This window comes from Trachypithecus francoisi, unplaced genomic scaffold, assembly GCF_009764315.1.
Source record: "Trachypithecus francoisi isolate TF-2019V2 unplaced genomic scaffold, Tfra_2.0 Lachesis_group15, whole genome shotgun sequence".
NCBI classification, from domain to species: domain Eukaryota; kingdom Metazoa; phylum Chordata; class Mammalia; order Primates; family Cercopithecidae; genus Trachypithecus; species Trachypithecus francoisi.
In genome coordinates, this window is record NW_022681460.1 from 100038818 (window position 1) to 100057107 (window position 18290).

The following is an 18290-nucleotide window of genomic DNA, read 5'->3' on the forward strand; positions in this document are numbered from 1 at the left end:
TCTTGTGAGCCAGTGACTAACTGCCCTGCATGTAAATCTTTCTTGTTCAAAGTTCTGGGAGAAAGGGCTGGGTTGTCTGTCCCAGCATTTGTGTGCCGATGAAATCAGATGAAAAGGAACACCATTGTCAGCATGGGATCAGAAAAGAAGTCACAGATGACTTCCAAGGAGTGGAGAAGGGTGCAAAAGGTGGAGGGGTGGGTTAATTGACTGACTACAGCGAAGGAATGGGAAGGTTACAGGGTGGTTATGGGAGGGCATGGATATTTTGAAAACCAGCTGGCTTGGGTTCCCAAATTGCAGGGCTCTTAGGGACAATTCTAATTCTCTCTCCATTTTAGGTGTGTTCTAATTGTGAAAAATACATAATTATGCTATATTTCAGTGTTTTAGACCAACCTTCTATAACAAAATACCTTAGACTGGGTAACTTATAAACAGCAGACATTTATTGCTTACAGTTCTGGACGTGAGAAGTCTCAGATCAAGGTGCCAGGAGATTCCATGTCTGGTGAGGGCCCGTTCCTCATAGATAGTGCCTTGCATGTGGCCTCACATGGCAGAAGGGGTGAACACAGCCCCTTGAGCCTCTTTCAGAAGGTCACTAATCCTGTTCATGAGGGTTCCATCCTCTTGCCCGCCCTAATCACCTCCCAAAGGCCTCAACTCATTTGGGATTAAGTTTCAACAAAGGAATTTTGTGGGGACATAAATATTCAGATCATAGCATTTAAAAAGCAAAAAAACAGGCCGGGTGCTGTGGCTCACGCCTGTAATCCCAGCACTTTGGGAGGCTGAAGCGGGTAGATCACAAGGTCAGGAGATCGAGACCATCCTGGTTAACATGGTGAAACCCCGTCTCTACTAAAAATACAAAAAATTAGCCCGGTGTGGTGGCGGGCGCCTGTAGTCCCAGCTGCTCAGGAGGCTGAGGCAGGAGAACGGCATGAACCCGCGAGGTGGAGCTTGCAGTGAGCCGAGATCATGCCACTACACTCCAGCCTGGGCGACAGAGTGAGACTCTGTCTCAAAAAGAAAAAAAAAAAAAGAAAAACACCAAGGTCATATTTACTCAGGGTTAGAGCTGAGCCCTACCTAAGCTCAGAAGTGCGTCACCTCCGTTTTCTTACTTGTGAAATATATGACCCAGGATTGCCAGGATGGCTCGAGGAATGAATACAGGTAGAGCTCTTTCTGTAGTGTCTGTTCATGTAGTAAATTATGCACGTGGGTTGAAATCTTTGTTTTAAATATATTCTTGGGGAGTTGGCACTTCCTCTAGTATCATTTCTATATTTAAGAAAAATAAGTGGCCAGGTGCGGTGGCTCACACCTGTAATCCCAGCACTTTGGGAGGCTGAGGTGGGCGGATCACCTGAGGTCAGGAGTTTGAGACTGGCCTGGCCAACATGGTGAGACCCCCGTCTCTACTAAATACACAAAAATTAGCCAGGCATGGTGGCAGGCGCCTGTAGTCCCAGCTACTCAGGAGGCTGAGGCAGGGAGAATTGCTCGAACTTGGGAGGTGGAGGTTGCAGTTAGCCAAGGTCGTGCCACTGCACTTCAGGCTGGGTGACTCCATCTAAAACACACACACACACACACGAAAAACAAGTATTTTCATAGTGCTCTAGCAGTAGTCCATTTGTTCATCATATGTTAGGATAGTTCAATAGTTTTAAGATTTATGCTCTGGACTGGGTGCAGTGGCTCATGCCTCTAATCCCAGCACTTTGGGAGGCGCAGGCAGGTGGATCACTGAAGCCCCAGAGTTTAAGACCAGCCTGGGCAACGTGGCGAAATCTTGTCTCTACAAAAAATACAAAAATTACCCAGCTGTATTGGCGCAAACCCAGCTACTCAGGAGGCTGAGGTGGGAAGATCACTTGAGCCCAGGCGGTCAAGGTTGCAGTGAGCCCAAATAGCACTACTGCACTACTCCACTCCAGCCTAGGCGATAGAGTAGGACCCTGTCTCAAAAAAAAAAAAAAAGAAAAAAGATTGATGCTTATTATGTTTACAAAAGTGGTGCATTTTTTGAAAAGTGTCTCACTGTGCCATTAGCTCACTTCTTGAGATGTGGTTCTTAGGAAAGAGAAGCCTTAATAACTTAATTTAGAGACGGTTTAGGTACTCGGAGATTTTTTCAATTCCCCTTGGCTATGGAGTGCAGAATGATGCCATTAACTACCAAACCCTTGAGGTGAGCACAGCTCTGGCATCTTCCTGCAGGCAGAACCGTATACTTCTGAGGATTTGAATGCTGTCCTGCTGCCGACTCACAGGCTAAATGCATGTGTTAAACTGCATGGACATTTGGCAGACATGGTCATCTGTATATAGCCATGCCTTATAGTCCACAGTGGAGGGTACATTTCCTGAGAGCGCAAATCAGCATTCGCCTCCTCATCCTCCTCTTTCTTCTCTTGTTTCTCTTCTTCAGTAGTTATTGACACCTCAGTGTCAGGCACCACGAAGTACTTCCATGCATCATCTCATTTGATCCTGCAGCTTCACTAGAATGTAAGTTCCACTCATGTCAGTGTATTCAGAATTAATTTTCTTGGAGAAAAAAAGGAATTTCTTGAGGGACTTTCTACTGTCCAGTACTCAGTGAGTATCTGTTTAATTAATGTACTCCAATCCCATGAGTTAGATACGATTAGTGATGAGGGACCTGGGATTGAGACATCAGTCTAGTGACACTACATTCTAGACCGCGTTCCTAAGCACTTGTGTTGCATATCAACTCATTTAATCCTCACAGCTACGTGAGATACATACTGTCCTCCCCATTTTATAATTGAGGGAACTGAAGCACAGACAGGTTAAATAGCTGGTGACTGGCAGATGAAGTGACTTACCCGTGGTCCTACAGGTGGTAAGTGGCAGCATCATGCTCTTATCACCAGCTCTTGAGTGCGCTGCATCTTCTCATTTGTCATTGGTCTCCCCCAGTGTTTGGTACTGTGCCTTGCACGTGTTTATACTCAGTAGCTTTTGAATGAAAGACTTACACTGCAAATACTACAGATTTCTGTGTCTTATTAGAAATTGCTTTTCTTGAATTACTAGTGTAACTTTTAAATGAAAGATTGGTGAATATTTACAGATGTTGAAATACAAAAACGGGTGGCTGAACTTAGAAACCACCAAGTCGCAGGTGACTTTGCCTGACATCCATGTTCACAGACCTCCACAGCCCCTGGTGAAAACCACTTCTTCATATCCCGTGTCCGTCTAATTACACGTGCTATTTTTTGTCATTTGCAGAGTCAACGGTTGCAGGAAAATTTGAAGAAAGTGAATTACATCAAAATCTTGGTATAGTATATAATTTCATATGTTTTGAAAACGTAACTTTTTTTAAACTTCGGCAACTTAGAATGATTTTAGAACTTTAGAATGATTTTCTCCACATTTCAGTGGAATTGTGTCAGCTCGGGTAAAAACAACAACAACAACAATAAACTGCCTATATTTATGCCGTGAGCCTGAAGCGAAGAAATGTGAACCATACAATGTTTAATTCCTACGATGCTTTTCGTAGACTTCATTTATTGTGTTAAAGTTCAGAATTGCACAAAGATAAACACCATTGAGTTCAGCTGCCCAAGGCCTTGAGCACACTCATCTTCCCAAAATGAAAACTCACTGTGTGCCTCAGAATGCTTTGGGCTTCTCTTTCTGAAACCTTCTGCCATCAGTTTTCATTTGCATGAAGGGGGAGAAAGGGAAAAGGAAATGGCCCTGCTCTTGTCTTCTGATACCTTCCTGAGGTGAATCCAACAGAGGTTGCTCCCTAGGCATAACTAAACAAGGAAATAAGGATTTAGGAGAGAATGAGGATCAGTTCAGGTTTGATTGTTTTTGTGTTTTGCTTCATTGTATTTTAGAACTTCAGGAAATATATGTCAAATTCTGATTTAAATAGGTTCACTGAGTGTTTCTTTGACAATTCTGCAAGGTATGCTTAAGTTTACAACTAACATTTGAGCATATTTGGGGTTCAAGTCAGTAGAGTTTATTTTTCTTTTAGAACATGGTTTGGTTTAAATACAAAAAGTAGCTGAGCGTGGTGGCACACACCTGTAGTCCCAGCTACTGGGGAGGCTGAGGTGAAAGAATTACTTGAACCCGGGAGGCAGAGATTGCAGTGAGCTGAGATTGTGCCACTGCACGCCAGCCTGGGTGACAGAGACCCTGTCTCAAGGAAGAAAAAAAATGCATGGTTTTGTTGAAGGGGGTGTGTCTACTCTGCCTTCTGAGTGAGAGTCTGGAGCCAGTTGACCCGAGTTCTAGCTCGGTGGGGGGTTCTAGCCTTGGACGAGGAAGGGGACCACTGGAAAAGCAGAAGGGATGAATCTAAGTTCAGAGGCCTGGGCCCTACTCTTAAGCAGTGCCACAGGGTGACCCTGTGACATTGAGTCATATTCTTTCCAGGCCTGCAAGCTCCACTGTCAAAGAAAGTATGTTGGTTGGACTCCTCTGATTGCAAACAGAGAAGCAAATTACGGCCTGGCTTGAGCGAGCTGTTAGGAACCCAGCCAGTGCTGGGCCTGTTTGCTTTCCTGCCCCTGCCGTGCTGAGCGCACTCAGCTTTTCCTCAGCCATTGCTGCTCCCTCATTCTCAAATCGGGGGACCCAGTGGTGCTAATCACCAGTCGTGTTGGAGCATCTCTGTAGGCCACACTGGCCCAGGTAGAAAGCCTGCTCTGTCCCTTCTTCCAATGGCTGTTTTCTCAGTAGAGGATACAATAATTGGCTAACACCATGAGGTGTTAGGGCCTGTGAGTCATCGTTGTCATCATCGTCATCACTGTCATCACCACCGTCCCAGCTGCTGCTTGTGAAATGCATGCGTGGTATTAAGTACCTTACATGCGTTATTTCATTTAACCCTCCCAACAGTCTCCTTTGTACATGCTCTTCTCTCTGCCTGGAAACACCGTTTCCCGCTCCCTCACCCCCAATTCTTTTTATTTTTTTTGTGATGGAGTCTCACTCTGTAGCCCAGGCTGGAGTGCAGTGGCACGATCTCGGCTCACTGCAACCTCCGCCTCCTGGCTCCCTGTTCAAGCAGTTCTCCTGCCTCAGCCTCCCAAGTAGCTGGAATTACAGGCACGCGCCACCATGCCCATTAATTTCTGTATTTTTAGTAGAGACGGGGTTTCACCATGTTGGCCAGGCTGGTCTTGAACTCCTGACCCCATGATCCTCCCGCCTCAGCCTCCCAAAGTGCTGGGATTACAGGCGTGAACCGCGCGCAGCCTCCCCAGCCCCAATTCTTCTAATGACTGGTTTCTTACCTTTCAGATCTTAATTCAGATCTCACCTCTTCAGAAAGGCCTTTCCTGACCACCCTAAGATACCCTCCCACCGTCAGATGTCACTCCATCCCTTGGGTCGTCTTCATCACTCTTATTACTATCTGAAATCAGATCTGTTTGTCTTTCCTATAGAAGCTTTGTAAAGGCCTTATACAGACTCACCACTGCCCCTCACCTGGCATTAACACCCAAGACCCTAGCCCTGAAAGCCCAGTGCCAGGCCCCAGACATGCCCCCATCCCCTGCCACTCAGCTGACAGTCGTCCTTCTGTTTCCTCTTTGTGGATTCACCTTTTTGTGTGTGTGAGCCCAGCCATGGTTTAACCTTTTTTTGGTTCTTGGTCATATTTAATCCAGTATTTCAGATATTCAGAATTGACAACTTCAGTATCTACTCAGTCTATCACGTTGCTAGAACCAGGAGTGTCTCTAACCCTGTACAGTATTTCTTACACACATTGACATTTGAGACCACTGAGTTCAAAGAAAGAAAAGTGATCATAATATTCATAGAAGTCTTGGCACTCACCTCACTCTGCCATCTCCTAGCTGAGGATGGGAGAATGGGTGGGTGATTTTGTTGCCTTTTTGTTCCTACTTGCTTATTGAACTTGCCCCCCTATTTAAATATGAAGCACCTCCCCCCCCACCGCCATACCTTTTAAAAGTATCACGTTTTATTTGTCTGTGAAAGTGAAAGATGACGGATGTGAAGGCACTTAGCACAGGACTGGCCCCGTAAATAACTGGCAGATTTGAATTCACATCCTGCTTGATCTGAATCCTGTCCACACGGTCCTTTGAAAAGTTAGTAGAAAAGATCTTGGGCCGCTGCTTCTTGCCTTTCCAAGTTAGCATTTCCTGTTGAGGCCCTACCAGTGAGTCATCACACTCGAAGAGCCTTGGAACAGAAGTTTTATGACTAGAGCTATAGTTCTGGGATTGTTGGATGCTTAGAGATCTTCTCCCCCAGGACCGCCCACATGCCCCTGCAGTACCACAGAGCCTGCCAAGGACATGGCTGTTTACGGTACCCTTACCCCATGGCTTGACCAGGTCAGGGTATACTGTTTGATGCAGAACAGGAACTCGCTGCTGGATTATCATAATACATAATGCAGTGGATGTTTTCAACTGTTAGGAAACTCACTAATGAAGTTAGTCGTCTGGGGCCTGTCTTTAATAATAAGTAAATATATTAGAAAATACACAGATCCAGTTCTCAGCTGTGCTTGTCTACATCTCCAGCAGGACTTGCATCTTGTTCCAAAAGTTTTACAAAGGGGAAGAAAGTACTTGTTTCCCCCTTTTTTCCTGTGAATATAAAAACTTCTAGTTGGCCAGGCACAGTGTCTCACGCCTGTAATCCCATCACTTGGAAAGCCAAAGTAGGAGGATTAATTGAGGCCAAGAGTTCAAGACCAGCCTGGACAACATAGCAAGACCCCATCTCTAAAAAAAAAAAAGTTTAAGTTTCAATAAATCTTGCATAATTTCTGGGATTCTTGAAAGCATGGGCTCTCTCAGCACTGAGTCTAATTTCACTGCTTCTTACTGATTTGAATCTTTAATGTTAGACCTATGTTTATCCCTTATTAAAATTTTCCCATGCTTTAATTTCAATGTACCAGTGTCAGCTATCTTATAATTCACAGTGTGCTTTCAGGGGCTGGCTCATAGTTATTTTTCAGAATTTTACTAAACATTTGATTTTTGTTTTTCTAGCAACTGAAATTAATCTCTGAACTTTTTAGTGTGTTTATTTACAAATAGAGCATCTCTAAGCGAGTTTTTGAACTCAGCATTTCATTTTGAAGGTGTCTGGAGTTCAATGTTACTTGGTGATATGAGACTTTCATTCTTCCAGGTGGAGGATGAGCTCAGCTCCCCAGTGGTGGTGTTCAGATTTTTCCAGGAATTACCAGACTCAGGTCAGTGAATTTTAAAAGAGGGTTATTTTCATATCTGTGTTAAAGGCTTTGAATTTGATACCATTTCAAGTTAAATAGTTCAAAATATTTTTATTGCGAAAAATCTTCAGCCAGCATTTCAGAAAAATGTAATAATGTTCATGAAAACTTCAGTCCGAAATGCCTTAGTATTTTGCTGATAGTTTGCGGTGATTAAACCAGGGGTTCCCAAATGCCAGTCGCTGGACCAGTGCTGGAATGGCTGAGAAAGAGTTGCTTGAACATAAAGATTTGTGGGCCTTACTTCCCACATATTTTGAGTCAGTAGGTTGTACCCAGGAGTCTGTATCTTTAAACAATGTCCCAAGTGCCACCAATCTAGTCCAGGGCACCATTATTTTTTTACCTGGATGGCCATTGTCCCCTCTCAACTGATCTCTGACTTTCATACATTCTACACAGCCCATTCCAGACCATTCTCCACCTGGCAGAGTGAGGGTTATAAGTGGAAGTCACATGGTGTTGAAACTGGAAAGGTTCTCTTGTCCCCCTCACAGGGCACGTGATGGGGGTGTGGCTCGCTTCTTCAATGCCCCGCTGCTGCTCAAACCTCTAGGAGAGCATACAGACAGGCGGGCTGTGGGGCTCCGACTGCATGGCAGCATCTAGGGGTGAATGTTTTATAGCTCCTAAGGCCCCAGTGGGCATGTGTTCCAGTGTGCTCTTTTAATTTAGTCGTCTGTAGGCAGCTTGTTTTAGCTCAGTTAGACCCCTTCCTTATCACAAGGACAGAGGGATTAATGTATCCCATGTTCTTGCCTTGGTGTGCCGGAAGAATGGGATCACACGTGGGCTTGGAGAATGAGTGCAAGGTTTATTGAGTGGAAGTAGCTCTCCGCCAATGGGGGAGCCAGAGGGAGATAGTTTTCCCTTGGAGTTGGGCCGGTCAGCGGCCCTGGCCAAACCCCGCCTCATCCCGCTGGCCCATGGCCTGCTGGCTTGCCGGTCGGGGTGCTCTTCTGCCGGCCTGCTCTCGATGACCAGCCCCTTGTGTCTTTTTTCCACCAATGTGTTCCTCTTGCCATCCGGCCACTTTAGTCTGCCCACTAGGGTCTCAGGTTTTTATAGGCCCAGGATGGTGGTGTGGCGGGCCAGGGTGGTCTTGGGAAATGCAGCATGTGGGGGAAGGCAGGAGTGCCTGTCCTCACGTAGGTCCGTGGGGTGGAGCCCTCGCCAGGGACCTGCCTTTATCTCCCCAGCACTTCCCTTCCCTGCTTCTGTGTCATTTAAAGGGACCACGTTCTTCCCTTCTCAGCACTCCTGTATCAGTGTCACTTCCCTGCCCAGAGCCCAAAGGTATCTTACCGTTTCAGTGGAACAAAGGCCAGGCTCTCCCACGCCCCATGAGGCCTGCACACTCTGCCCCGACGTCCCCTCTGCCTTCCCCTCTTCCACTCTCCCTCTCGTTCATTGTGCCTCAGTCAGACCGGTCTTTTCCGCGCTGCAGGAACACTCTGCCCTTTCCTACTGCAAGGGCGTAACACTCGGTGTTCCCTCTGCCTCACACACATTTCTCTCTTCTGGTGCCAGCTCCTCCTCACCATTTCAGTCTCTACTAAGTATCCACCTCCTCAGAGAGCCTTCCCTGCCTATCCTGCCTGAGGGACTCCATCATTTTCTATCAGAGCCCCCAGCTTCTCTCGTGACTAACAACCACATGAGTGATTTTCTTTCTTTATGGTCCGTTTCCTCAACTAAAATGTCAGCTCCAAGATGGCAGAACCCTTACCTGCCTTCTGTCTCCAGTGTTGGGCTCTGTGCCTGCATGGGTTGGCGCCCACTGTGAGGCCTAGTTGGATGATCGTGGCTCTCACAGACCTCACACGGTGCTTGGGAGACTGGTTACTAACTTACAACAATTGCTGTTTCCTCTTGAAATCCCTTGAAAGCAAACCTTTTCAAAAATGAAATTAATAATTCTGTTTTATGTGAATGTATTCAAGTGTTACATAGATCATGAGGAAAAAGAAACGTAGCCCTCTGTCAGATAATACGTGAGAATTCAGGAATACGAGTCAGTGCCCTCGGGCTAGTATTGGGATGGGAATGAAGTAGGGTTGGGAGGGTGGTGTTTTTGGTCAGCTGTGTTTCTGGAAGTGACTCCCTTTCTGTGTTTTGGTGTCAGATCCGGTGTTTAAAGCTGTCCCAGTGCCCACCATGACACCTTCGGCAGTTGGCCGGGAGAGGCACTCGTGTGACGCGCTGAATCGCTGGGTGAGAATGGCAGCTGCCTGCCTTTCCTTTCAGGTCCTGGCCCATCACCGTCCCACCTGCTGGTGAGGGTGATGCACGCTCCTGTATGGGAACTGAGGCCCACAGGAGGAGCCGCCCTGCCAGTGCTGGGCTTGCTCTGGGGTTCTGGTCCCCGTTCTGTTACCGCCTCATGAGCTGGGTCACCTCTGGCAAGTCCTTCCGGCATTGCTCCCTCACTTTCCTTGCTGCCGTATAAGGCTGTGAGATAACAGGCAAAATGTGGGCTGCAGGGCAGCTGCGGTGGGTTCTGGTGAGCCCGGGCAGCACAGCCGGGAGCCCCAGGCAGAGTCTGCCGAGCATCTGCAGCTGGCAGTGTGGAGCCAGGCCTGCGCTTTGGTAGCTTTTTGGGCACTGTATAGTAACTCTAGAATTTGAGTCTGAAGCATGTTGTGAACAGTGTGGGACGGCGTCAGCAGCGGTCCTAGCCAATGCTGGACACGCCCAGCCTAGCAGGTTGGCGGATAAGTCCTGGTACACCCATGTGGGGCTCAGCACAGCTGTGAGAGACCATAGAGCTGAATGTCTCAAGCAGAAGGGAACTGGTCATCATAAACGAAATGAATCAGTGCAGGTTACTAAGCAGTGTCGAGTAGCCTGTTTTATGGCAACAACTACAACACCCCACCTGCCACTCAGAGAAGTGACACTGGGGGTAGACCACATGTCAGCAGTGGGTGTCGCTTAGTAATGTGCTGTGGGTCATTGTTATTATTTTTTACCTGTATTTCCTAAATTTTTCTACGGTGAACTTGTATTAATAAGAAAAAAACATAAAATTTACTGTTTTTAAAAAGCTGCTCTAAGTATTCAGAGATAGTCAAAAGATGAGAAGGAACCAGTTCTCTGGAAGCCTCTTTGGTCTGGGGCCGAGCGGATGAGGGTGGGTTCTGAAGACTTCTGAGTCCCTCGTTACAGGAGGGTGTTCATTTTGTCCTCACAGCTGGGAGAACAGCTGAAGCAACTGGTGCCTGCGAGTGGCCTCACGGTCATGGATCTGGAAGCCGAGGGCACTTGTGTGCGGTTCAGCCCTTTGATGACGGCAGCAGGTAACCAGGCCCAGACATCCCTTGCTCTTGTTCTGGGGCTGCTGGGTGGATTGGCTTGCGCTTATGATACTCTGTCCTCCTGGAGTCATTAGCATCTCTTTTTGGAGGGGCATTTCCTTTTCTTTTGGGCTAAATTTAGGTAGATTAGCATTCCCATGTAACTTATCAGAATCAGAATGAGAATTCAGAAGTCACCTGAATTGGCTGGGCTTGGTGGCTCACGCCTGTAATCCCAGCACTTTGGGAGGCCAAGGCAGGCGGATCATCTGAGGTCAGGAGTTCAAGACCAGCCTGGCCAACATGGTGAAACCCCATCTCTACTAAAAAGACAAAAATTTAGCCAGGTCTGGTGGTACATGCCTATAGTCCCAGCTACTTGGGAGGCTGAGGCAGGAGAATCACTTGAACCCAGGAAGCAGAGGTTGCAGTGAGCTGAGATTACACCACTACACTTCAGCCTGGGCGACAGAGGAGACTCCGTCTCAAAAAAAAAGTCACCACCTGAATTCCTTTTTTGTTGCTGTTGAGTCAGGGTCTTGCTCCGTCACCCAGGCTGGAGCGCAGTGGTGTGATCATGGCTCACTGCAGCCTTGACCTCCTGGGCTCAAATGATCTTCCCACCTCAGCCCCCGAGGAGTTGGGACCACAGGCATGAGCCACCACACTGGACTAGGTTTTGCATTTTTTGTAGAAACGGGGTTTTACCATGTCGGCCAGGCCAGAATTCCTGTATTTTGATGTCTTGTGATCTTCGGTTTCCCACTGCAAGGGTTCTCACTCCCCACTGCGCGTGACAGTCACCCGGGAGCTTTACACACAACCAGTGGCTGCCCATCTCCAGAGAGTCTAGAGTGGAGCCTGGGGATCTGTGCTTTGGTTTTTATTATTTTTTCAGAAACAAGGTCTCATTTGTCACCCAGGCTGGAATGCAGTGTCTTGACTATAGCTCACTGCAACCTCGACCTCCTGGGCTCAAGCAGTCCCCTGCCTCAGCCTCCCAAGGAGCTGGGACTACAGGCGAGCACCACCACATCTTTTTTTTTTTTTTTTTTTAATTTTTCATAGAGACGTGGTCTCACTATGTCACCCAGGCTGCTCTTGAACTCCTGGCCTTAAGTGATCCTCCTGCCTCAGCTTCCCAAAGCACTGGCCACTATAAGGATTGCCTGGCCACAGCTCTAGAGGCTTAGTCTCTAACACTGCAAAAGTAAGCCAGTGAGCCCTGAGGCCCGGCACTGTCACCATCTCCCTGCCGTTCCTGTGTGGGGACACCAGCCTACCACAGTACTTCCCTTTCTCCGTCGTAGGAGTGTATAGAATCTGTGGCTGGCTTCTGTGCTGAACCTGTGGTGTGATGTCTCCAGCCTGCCTGAAGTAGGCTTGCTGTGGGAAGGGTGATTTCTAACCCTGGAGTGTGTCGTTGAGGGAGGCCCTCCACACCTGCTGCAGCCAGCTGTGTCGTTTCTAACCCTAATTCTTCCATGTCTGGGTTGAGTGCCTTTTTTTCTTAATCTCCATGGCTCCAGGTAACTGGAGTACCTCGAGCTTTTGACCTTCCCAGTAGTGGGAGAGGGAGCCCTGCCCTCTTGTCATTGGCCATCTCGTGAGCATTCTCTGACATTTTGTGAACATCTTCAGTTTTAGGAACTCGGGGAGAGGATGTGGATCAGCTCGTAGCCTGCATAGAAAGCAAACTGCCAGTGCTGAGCTCTACGCTCCAGTTGCGTGAAGAGTTCAAGCAGGAAGTGGAAGCAACGGCAGGTCTCCTATATGTTGATGACCCTAACTGGCCTGGAATAGGGGTTGTCAGGTAAAGTCTTGGCCTGCCACTTGATGTTAGAGACTTTTCTGTATGAAGAACACGGGTGGGTCATTTTGTGAACCACCTTAGAAATCCAAGATGACTGTGTAGTCACAGTATACTTAACAAACATGCAACTCAGTTTTCTGGGCATTTACAAAAGCACAGTGCAAGCAGGCAATTCGGCCCACCATGGCACTCAGGGAGGGGAGTTGCTGAATGTCCTGCCTGTGTGTGCCGACTCTCAGCTACCTAGGAGAAGATGCCGACAGGTATATATCACTGACAATGGTTACTATCCAGGGCATATAGAGAATTGCAAATCAGTAAAGAACCCAGCTCTTGGGGAGAGAGAACTCCCCTGTCCTTTCTCGTTCAGTGGGCGCAGTCCTGTGGCTGCTTTCTCTCGCCTTCAGAGGTGAGGCAAACCTCTTTTTGTATTGCACATGAGACTTCCAGACCTTACATGGAACTAAAGACTTAGGCTTTCGGCTGGGCATGGTGGCTCCTGCCTGTAATCCCAGCACTTTGGGAGGCTGACAGGAGGATAGATCACTCACCAGGAGCTTGAGACCAGCCTGGACAACATGGCGAAACCCCATCTCTACAAAATTACAAAAGTTAGCCAGGGTGGTGGTGCACACCTGTAGTCCCAGCTACTCAGGAAGCTTAGATGGGAGGATCAACTGAGCCCAGGAAGTGGAGGTTGCAGTGAGCCAAGATCATGCCACTGCACTCTAGCCTGGGCCACCGAGTGAGACCCTGCCTCAAAAAAAAAAAAAAAAAAGGCTTTCCTGTGACTTTCTCTTTACTCCTGGCAATCTATACACCTGTGGCCTTCCTGAAACTTTGTGGTCTGGAGACACTGGCAGTAGTTCTTTTGCCCATTGGTTCCACTCCATTGTCCTGCTAATATCTAGAGGTTTCTACTCCACCTCTAATCCTGTATCAGAAGAGACATTTGATCTTTCAGGCTGAAATGCTGTTGTTTGATGTTATTTTAGGTATGAACATGCTAATGATGATAAGAGCAGTTTGAAATCAGATCCCGAAGGGGAAAAAATCCACGCTGGACTCGTGAAAAAGTTAAATGAACTGGAATCTGACCTAACATTTAAAATAGGTAATTACTTTTATAAGTCAGCTGTGAGGTTTGGAAGGACATTTGCTAACTGGCTTTAAAGAAGATGGCTTATCTCTTGGAGGGTCAGCATCTCTCCGGCTGAGTTCCGGGCGAAGGTGGGGTTCTGAGACCTCCCTCCCCTTCTGCAGCCTTGTCAGGCCTTTCTCTCTGTCCTTAGAATCTCCATGGAGGAGACCGCTTTGTGTGTGGTCAGGCCACTGGACAGGAGAGCAGGTCCACGTCTCACCCATGACAGGGGACTTGGGAACCCAAGTTTGTCTCATTTCCTTTGCAGGTCCTGAGTATAAGAGCATGAAGAGCTGCCTTTATGTCGGCATGGCGAGCGAGGACATGGATGTGGCTGAGCTCGTGGAGACCATTGCGGCCACAGCCCGGGAGATAGAGGAGAACTCCAGGGTCCGTAGCACCCATCCGTGTTCATTCCTTTTCCGAGTTTTGTCCACCAAACAGCGGGGGTCACGAGGAAAGGAGCTGCCCTTGGGATGTCTGTTCATTCTCTCTTCAAGTCTGTCAATGTTTTCTGTAAGCTGGGCCTTGTGCCAGGTGTCAGGGATGCCAAGTGGGTTGGACAGCCCATGCCCCAGTGATCTCACAAGCTCAGGGGGAAAGAGCCACATAGCCACGCTGTGTAGTAACCCCGCCTTGGAGAAGAGGGCGGGTAGCTGGACACACAGGCACATTCACCCCTGTCACCAAGGTCAGGGAGGACTTCCGCTCTGGAGCTGTGTCCTGAGGGTGAATGGAACAGGGGCTTCTTGATGTGTGGTTCCCCCCATACCCCTTCCCTACAGCACTTCCCACCAGGAATAGACCTACTGCTGTGGGTCCCCTAGTGTGGAGGACCAGGCTGGAAGGCTGATCAGGTATCCTCCAAACAGATCATTACTTCCCTAAAATCTCTCAAAAGGAGAGAAGAGGGACCAAGGTAAGACTGCTGTAAAAGGAGAGAGACATGCGGCTGAGGAGCCAGCTTCATTCCTTGCTGAGCCTGACTTTATGACTTCTCTGTTTTCAAGAATACCTACCAAATGAGGCTGGTCACCAAGGTGTGTCCACCTAGGCCTCTATGAGCATTTTATCCGCTTGTCTTTGATTTTCTATTTTCTTTTTACACCGGCATTTCAATGCAGGATTTCATTGACCTGCTTTTGAAATATTCCCTCAGTGCCGTGTTACTAGCTCTTCTGGGTCCCAGGCAAGAAGCTTAAACAAGTAATGCCTTTCTTGGTCTTAACCGCAGCTTCTGGAAAACATGACAGAGGTGGTTCGGAAAGGCATTCAGGAAGCTCAGGTCGAGCTGCAGAAGGCGAATGAAGAGCGGCTTCTGGAAGAGGTGAGGCCCCCGACGGGCAGCAGGCTGGGGGTGCCGCCGTGAGGCCAGGTGGCCCTGAGCACTGGTCCTGTCTTGCAGGGGGTGTTGCGGCAGATCCCTGTAGTGGGCTCCGTGCTGAATTGGTTTTCTCCGGTCCAGGCTTTACAGAAGGGAAGAACTTTTAACTTGACAGCAGGTAGGATGGCGTAGGCTTCTCCCAGGTCTCAATGACCTTGGGAGGTTTCACCAGATGCCCTTGGGTCCCAACACTCTTCGCACTGAGAAGCCCGGCCTGGTTCCCATTCTTCATCACTGGGTGTGGGCTGGGCATCTGAGGAGACAAGGTCTGGTGTGCCCTGTCCTCCTCCCCCCACACCCTGGCGGCTGAAATAGCAGGGAAGCAGCTACCCGCTCTCTGCAACTGTTGCCACCGCGAGGCCATCAGGATGCGCCTACTCAGCCGTGCAGACTTTCAGGGTGCTGTGTCTTGGGCATTTTGATTCAGGGTTAATACTTCTTATCTTCACGTGTGTTCTGCGCCAGCAGAGGATGGCTTTTGCAAGTGGCAATGCAGACTGAAGCATGGAGCGCTGGCACGGTTTATTCTGAACCAGGCAGCCAGCAAGCGTTCCAGCGGCTGGAATGTGGGGAGGGTGTTAACAGTCTGTGACTCCTTTCCTGTTCTACCCAGGAAATAATTTCCTACACTCGAGCCCCTTCCTTCATTCTTCCCCAGGAAACGATGACTCCATTGTCATGAAAGCAAAAGATAATCTGATTTCTAATCTCCCAAGCCTTAGCCTTCAGCAGAGGCACCCACTTCTTGTGGCTACAGTACATTTCCCTGTTGGGCCTGGCTCCCTGGGTGCGCTCATGCTGCACTGCTGGCGAGTGCTGGCAGTGCTGGCCCTGTGAGGCGGCTCTCTCTAGCTCAGCACATTCATAAGTGCTCGTCTCCACCGGTCTGTGGCAGGCTCAATGGCTGGAAAGAGGTTATTGGGGAGCAAGGCTATGTGAGGGCAGGTGGTGTCTTCCAGGGCAGCCTGTGCCTGTCGTTTCCACCCAGTCCTCTCCTCTCCCGCAGGCTCTCTGGAGTCCACGGAACCCATATACGTCTACAAAGCACAAGGTGCAGGAGTCACGCCGCCTCCAACGCCCTCGGGCAGCCGCACCAAGCAGAGGCTTCCAGGTAAGTGACCCCCCCCACGCTGAGTTCAGATATTTCTTTGTTTTCTGGGTTCTTGAACTCGAGGTCTATTTCTCTTCATTTAAGACCAACTACCGCCATCTCTTTAACCATTTTGGTGGCTGTGGAATTCAGCCTTGAAGAAATCCCTCGGTAGCATGCTAACGGGAAGTTGGGGTCTTCTTCCCCAACTTCCCCCCAACAATGAAAGATGACATTGTCACTGTGGTGTTTACCCTCCTGCGCGTTTCCTAATGAAGATGACCTTAAGAGTTCCCTGGCCTGGGGAGCATGTTGGTGTCACGCTAGCAGCTCTCGGTTTTCTCATCTCCTACAACACCTCAGAGCCGGTAGTTAAGATTTCTGCTGAAGCCGTGTCCAGAAGTAAAGCAGTTATCTGTTGCGCAGCCAGCGTGTGTTGCGGAAGTCTCCTCACTGAGCCTTGGCGCGGTCTGTCTGCCCTTTCTGTAGGCCAGAAGCCTTTTAAGAGGTCCCTGCGAGGTTCAGATGCTTTGAGTGAGACCAGCTCAGTCAGCCACATTGAAGACTTAGAAAAGGTGGAGCGCCTGTCCGGTGGGCCGGAGCAGATCACCCTCGAGGCCAGCAGCAGCACTGAGGGACACCCAGGGGCTCCCAGCCCTCAGCACGCTCACCAGACCGAGGCCTTCCAGAAAGGGGCCCCACACCCAGAAGATGACCACCCACAGGTAGAAGGAGCGGAGAGCTTAAGATAAGACTCACTGTGTGGTTTGAGACTGTACTGAGTATTGTTTCAGGGAAGATGTTCTATTGGAAATGTGAACTGTGCCACATACTAATATAAATTATTGTTATTTGTGCTTCACTGGGATTTTGGCACAATTATGTGCCTGAAAGGTAGGCTTTCTAGGAGGGCAGTCAGCTTGTCTAACTTCATGTAAATGTAGAACCAACCAGGAACTTTTTCCTAAGTTACCATAAATGCTTTTTATTTACAAAAAACACTTCAAGTGTCTACTACTTGGACCCTTGCTCTGAGGTTGCACGTGACAACTTTTTGGTAAAACAGCTTTTCATTAGCATTCTCCAGGTTCTCTGCGACACTTCAGAGGTGAGATGGGCCGTTTCCTTTGCTGTCGGTGTTAGTCGGTCTTTAGTATGATCAAGTTGAATATACAACGGGACTGCTAGGCTTGAAGGAAAGCAGTGTTTGTGGGATTGTAAGTAAGAGCATCAGAAACCCTCCCCAGCTACTGCTCTTCCTGGAGACTTAGTAAGGACTGTGTCCACTTGAGCTGTGGCAAGGCTGCTGTCCAGCCTTGTCTTCTGCCACAAGCCCACTTCTCCCTTTATATACTGTTTGTAAAGAGAAACTATGTAAAGTCTCCTCCTGACCATATATTTTTAAATACTGGTAAAGCTTTTAAATTGGCACATAAGTACAGACTGTGCTCATTTCTGTTTAGTAGCTGAAAACCCAATAGATGCCACCCTTAAGAGCCTGCTCTTCCGTGTGCTGCACAGCACCCACCTGGTTAAAATCTGAAAGCAAGTACCCCTTTGACTTGTCTCCCACTGAAGCTTCTGCAGCTTCTACTGTCCTGGCAGCTCACCTGGGCCCAACTCAGAAACACGAACCAGCCGAGCACGCCCATGCTGACCCAGCCAGGCTCCCTGCTTAGGTCAGTAGAAGCTCACTCACACTGCCTGTTCCTACTTTTCCGAAGTACTGCATCACTTCGTAGTAAGTAATGGCCCCTGTGCCTTCTTAGTCCAGCAGAGTCAAACTTTTGGGAGACCTGAAAATGGGGAATTCACACTGGGTTTCTGAACTGTAGTACTGGAAGCCTTAGTTATACCATATTAAGCCTATAATTATACTCTGATTTGATGGGATTTTTGACATTTGGCACTTGTTAAAATGCAGGGTTTTTTGTGTGTGTGTGTTTTTTTTTTTTTGGTGCAGATGATTAAAGTCTTCCCTATTTGGTGCAATGAATTATAGCAGATAAAATGGGGGAGGGGTAAATAATCACCTTTAACAAAATTACATGTTTTTATATATATTTGGAATTGTTAAAACTGGTTTTGCTGAAACATTTCACCCTTGAGATATTATTTGAATGTTGGTTTCAATAAAGGTTCTTGAAATTGTTAACAGTGAATTCAGTTTATAAATGTTATTACAAAAGACTTACTTACCTATAGACCAGTGGGAGGTAGGGTCTCGTCTGCCCCTTGTTACTGACCAAAAAAAAGCTGGACATCA

General features: G+C 48.1%; 1 protein-coding gene across 9 annotated transcripts in view; it reads left to right on the top strand.

Moving 5' to 3' along the window:
• PDXDC1 (pyridoxal dependent decarboxylase domain containing 1) overlaps nt 1-18290 on the top strand; it is a 62469-nt gene that overhangs the window by 43174 nt on the left and 1005 nt on the right. For 8 of the 9 annotated variants that reach the window (XM_033235662.1, XM_033235660.1, XM_033235661.1 and 5 more), the window contains 11 exons: nt 3274-3324; nt 7198-7261; nt 9426-9514; nt 10494-10599; nt 12238-12409; nt 13405-13523; nt 13819-13940; nt 14785-14877; nt 14956-15052; nt 15941-16045; nt 16514-16749. In XM_033235662.1, coding sequence (XP_033091553.1) covers nt 3274-3324; nt 7198-7261; nt 9426-9514; nt 10494-10599; nt 12238-12409; nt 13405-13523; nt 13819-13940; nt 14785-14877; nt 14956-15052; nt 15941-16045; nt 16514-16749 — 1254 coding nt within the window. Of the gene's footprint in view, nt 1-3273; nt 3325-7197; nt 7262-9425; nt 9515-10493; nt 10600-12237; nt 12410-13404; nt 13524-13818; nt 13941-14784; nt 14878-14955; nt 15053-15940; nt 16046-16513; nt 18180-18290 lie in introns of those variants that run through there. The other variant, XM_033235664.1, reaches the window with a different exon arrangement.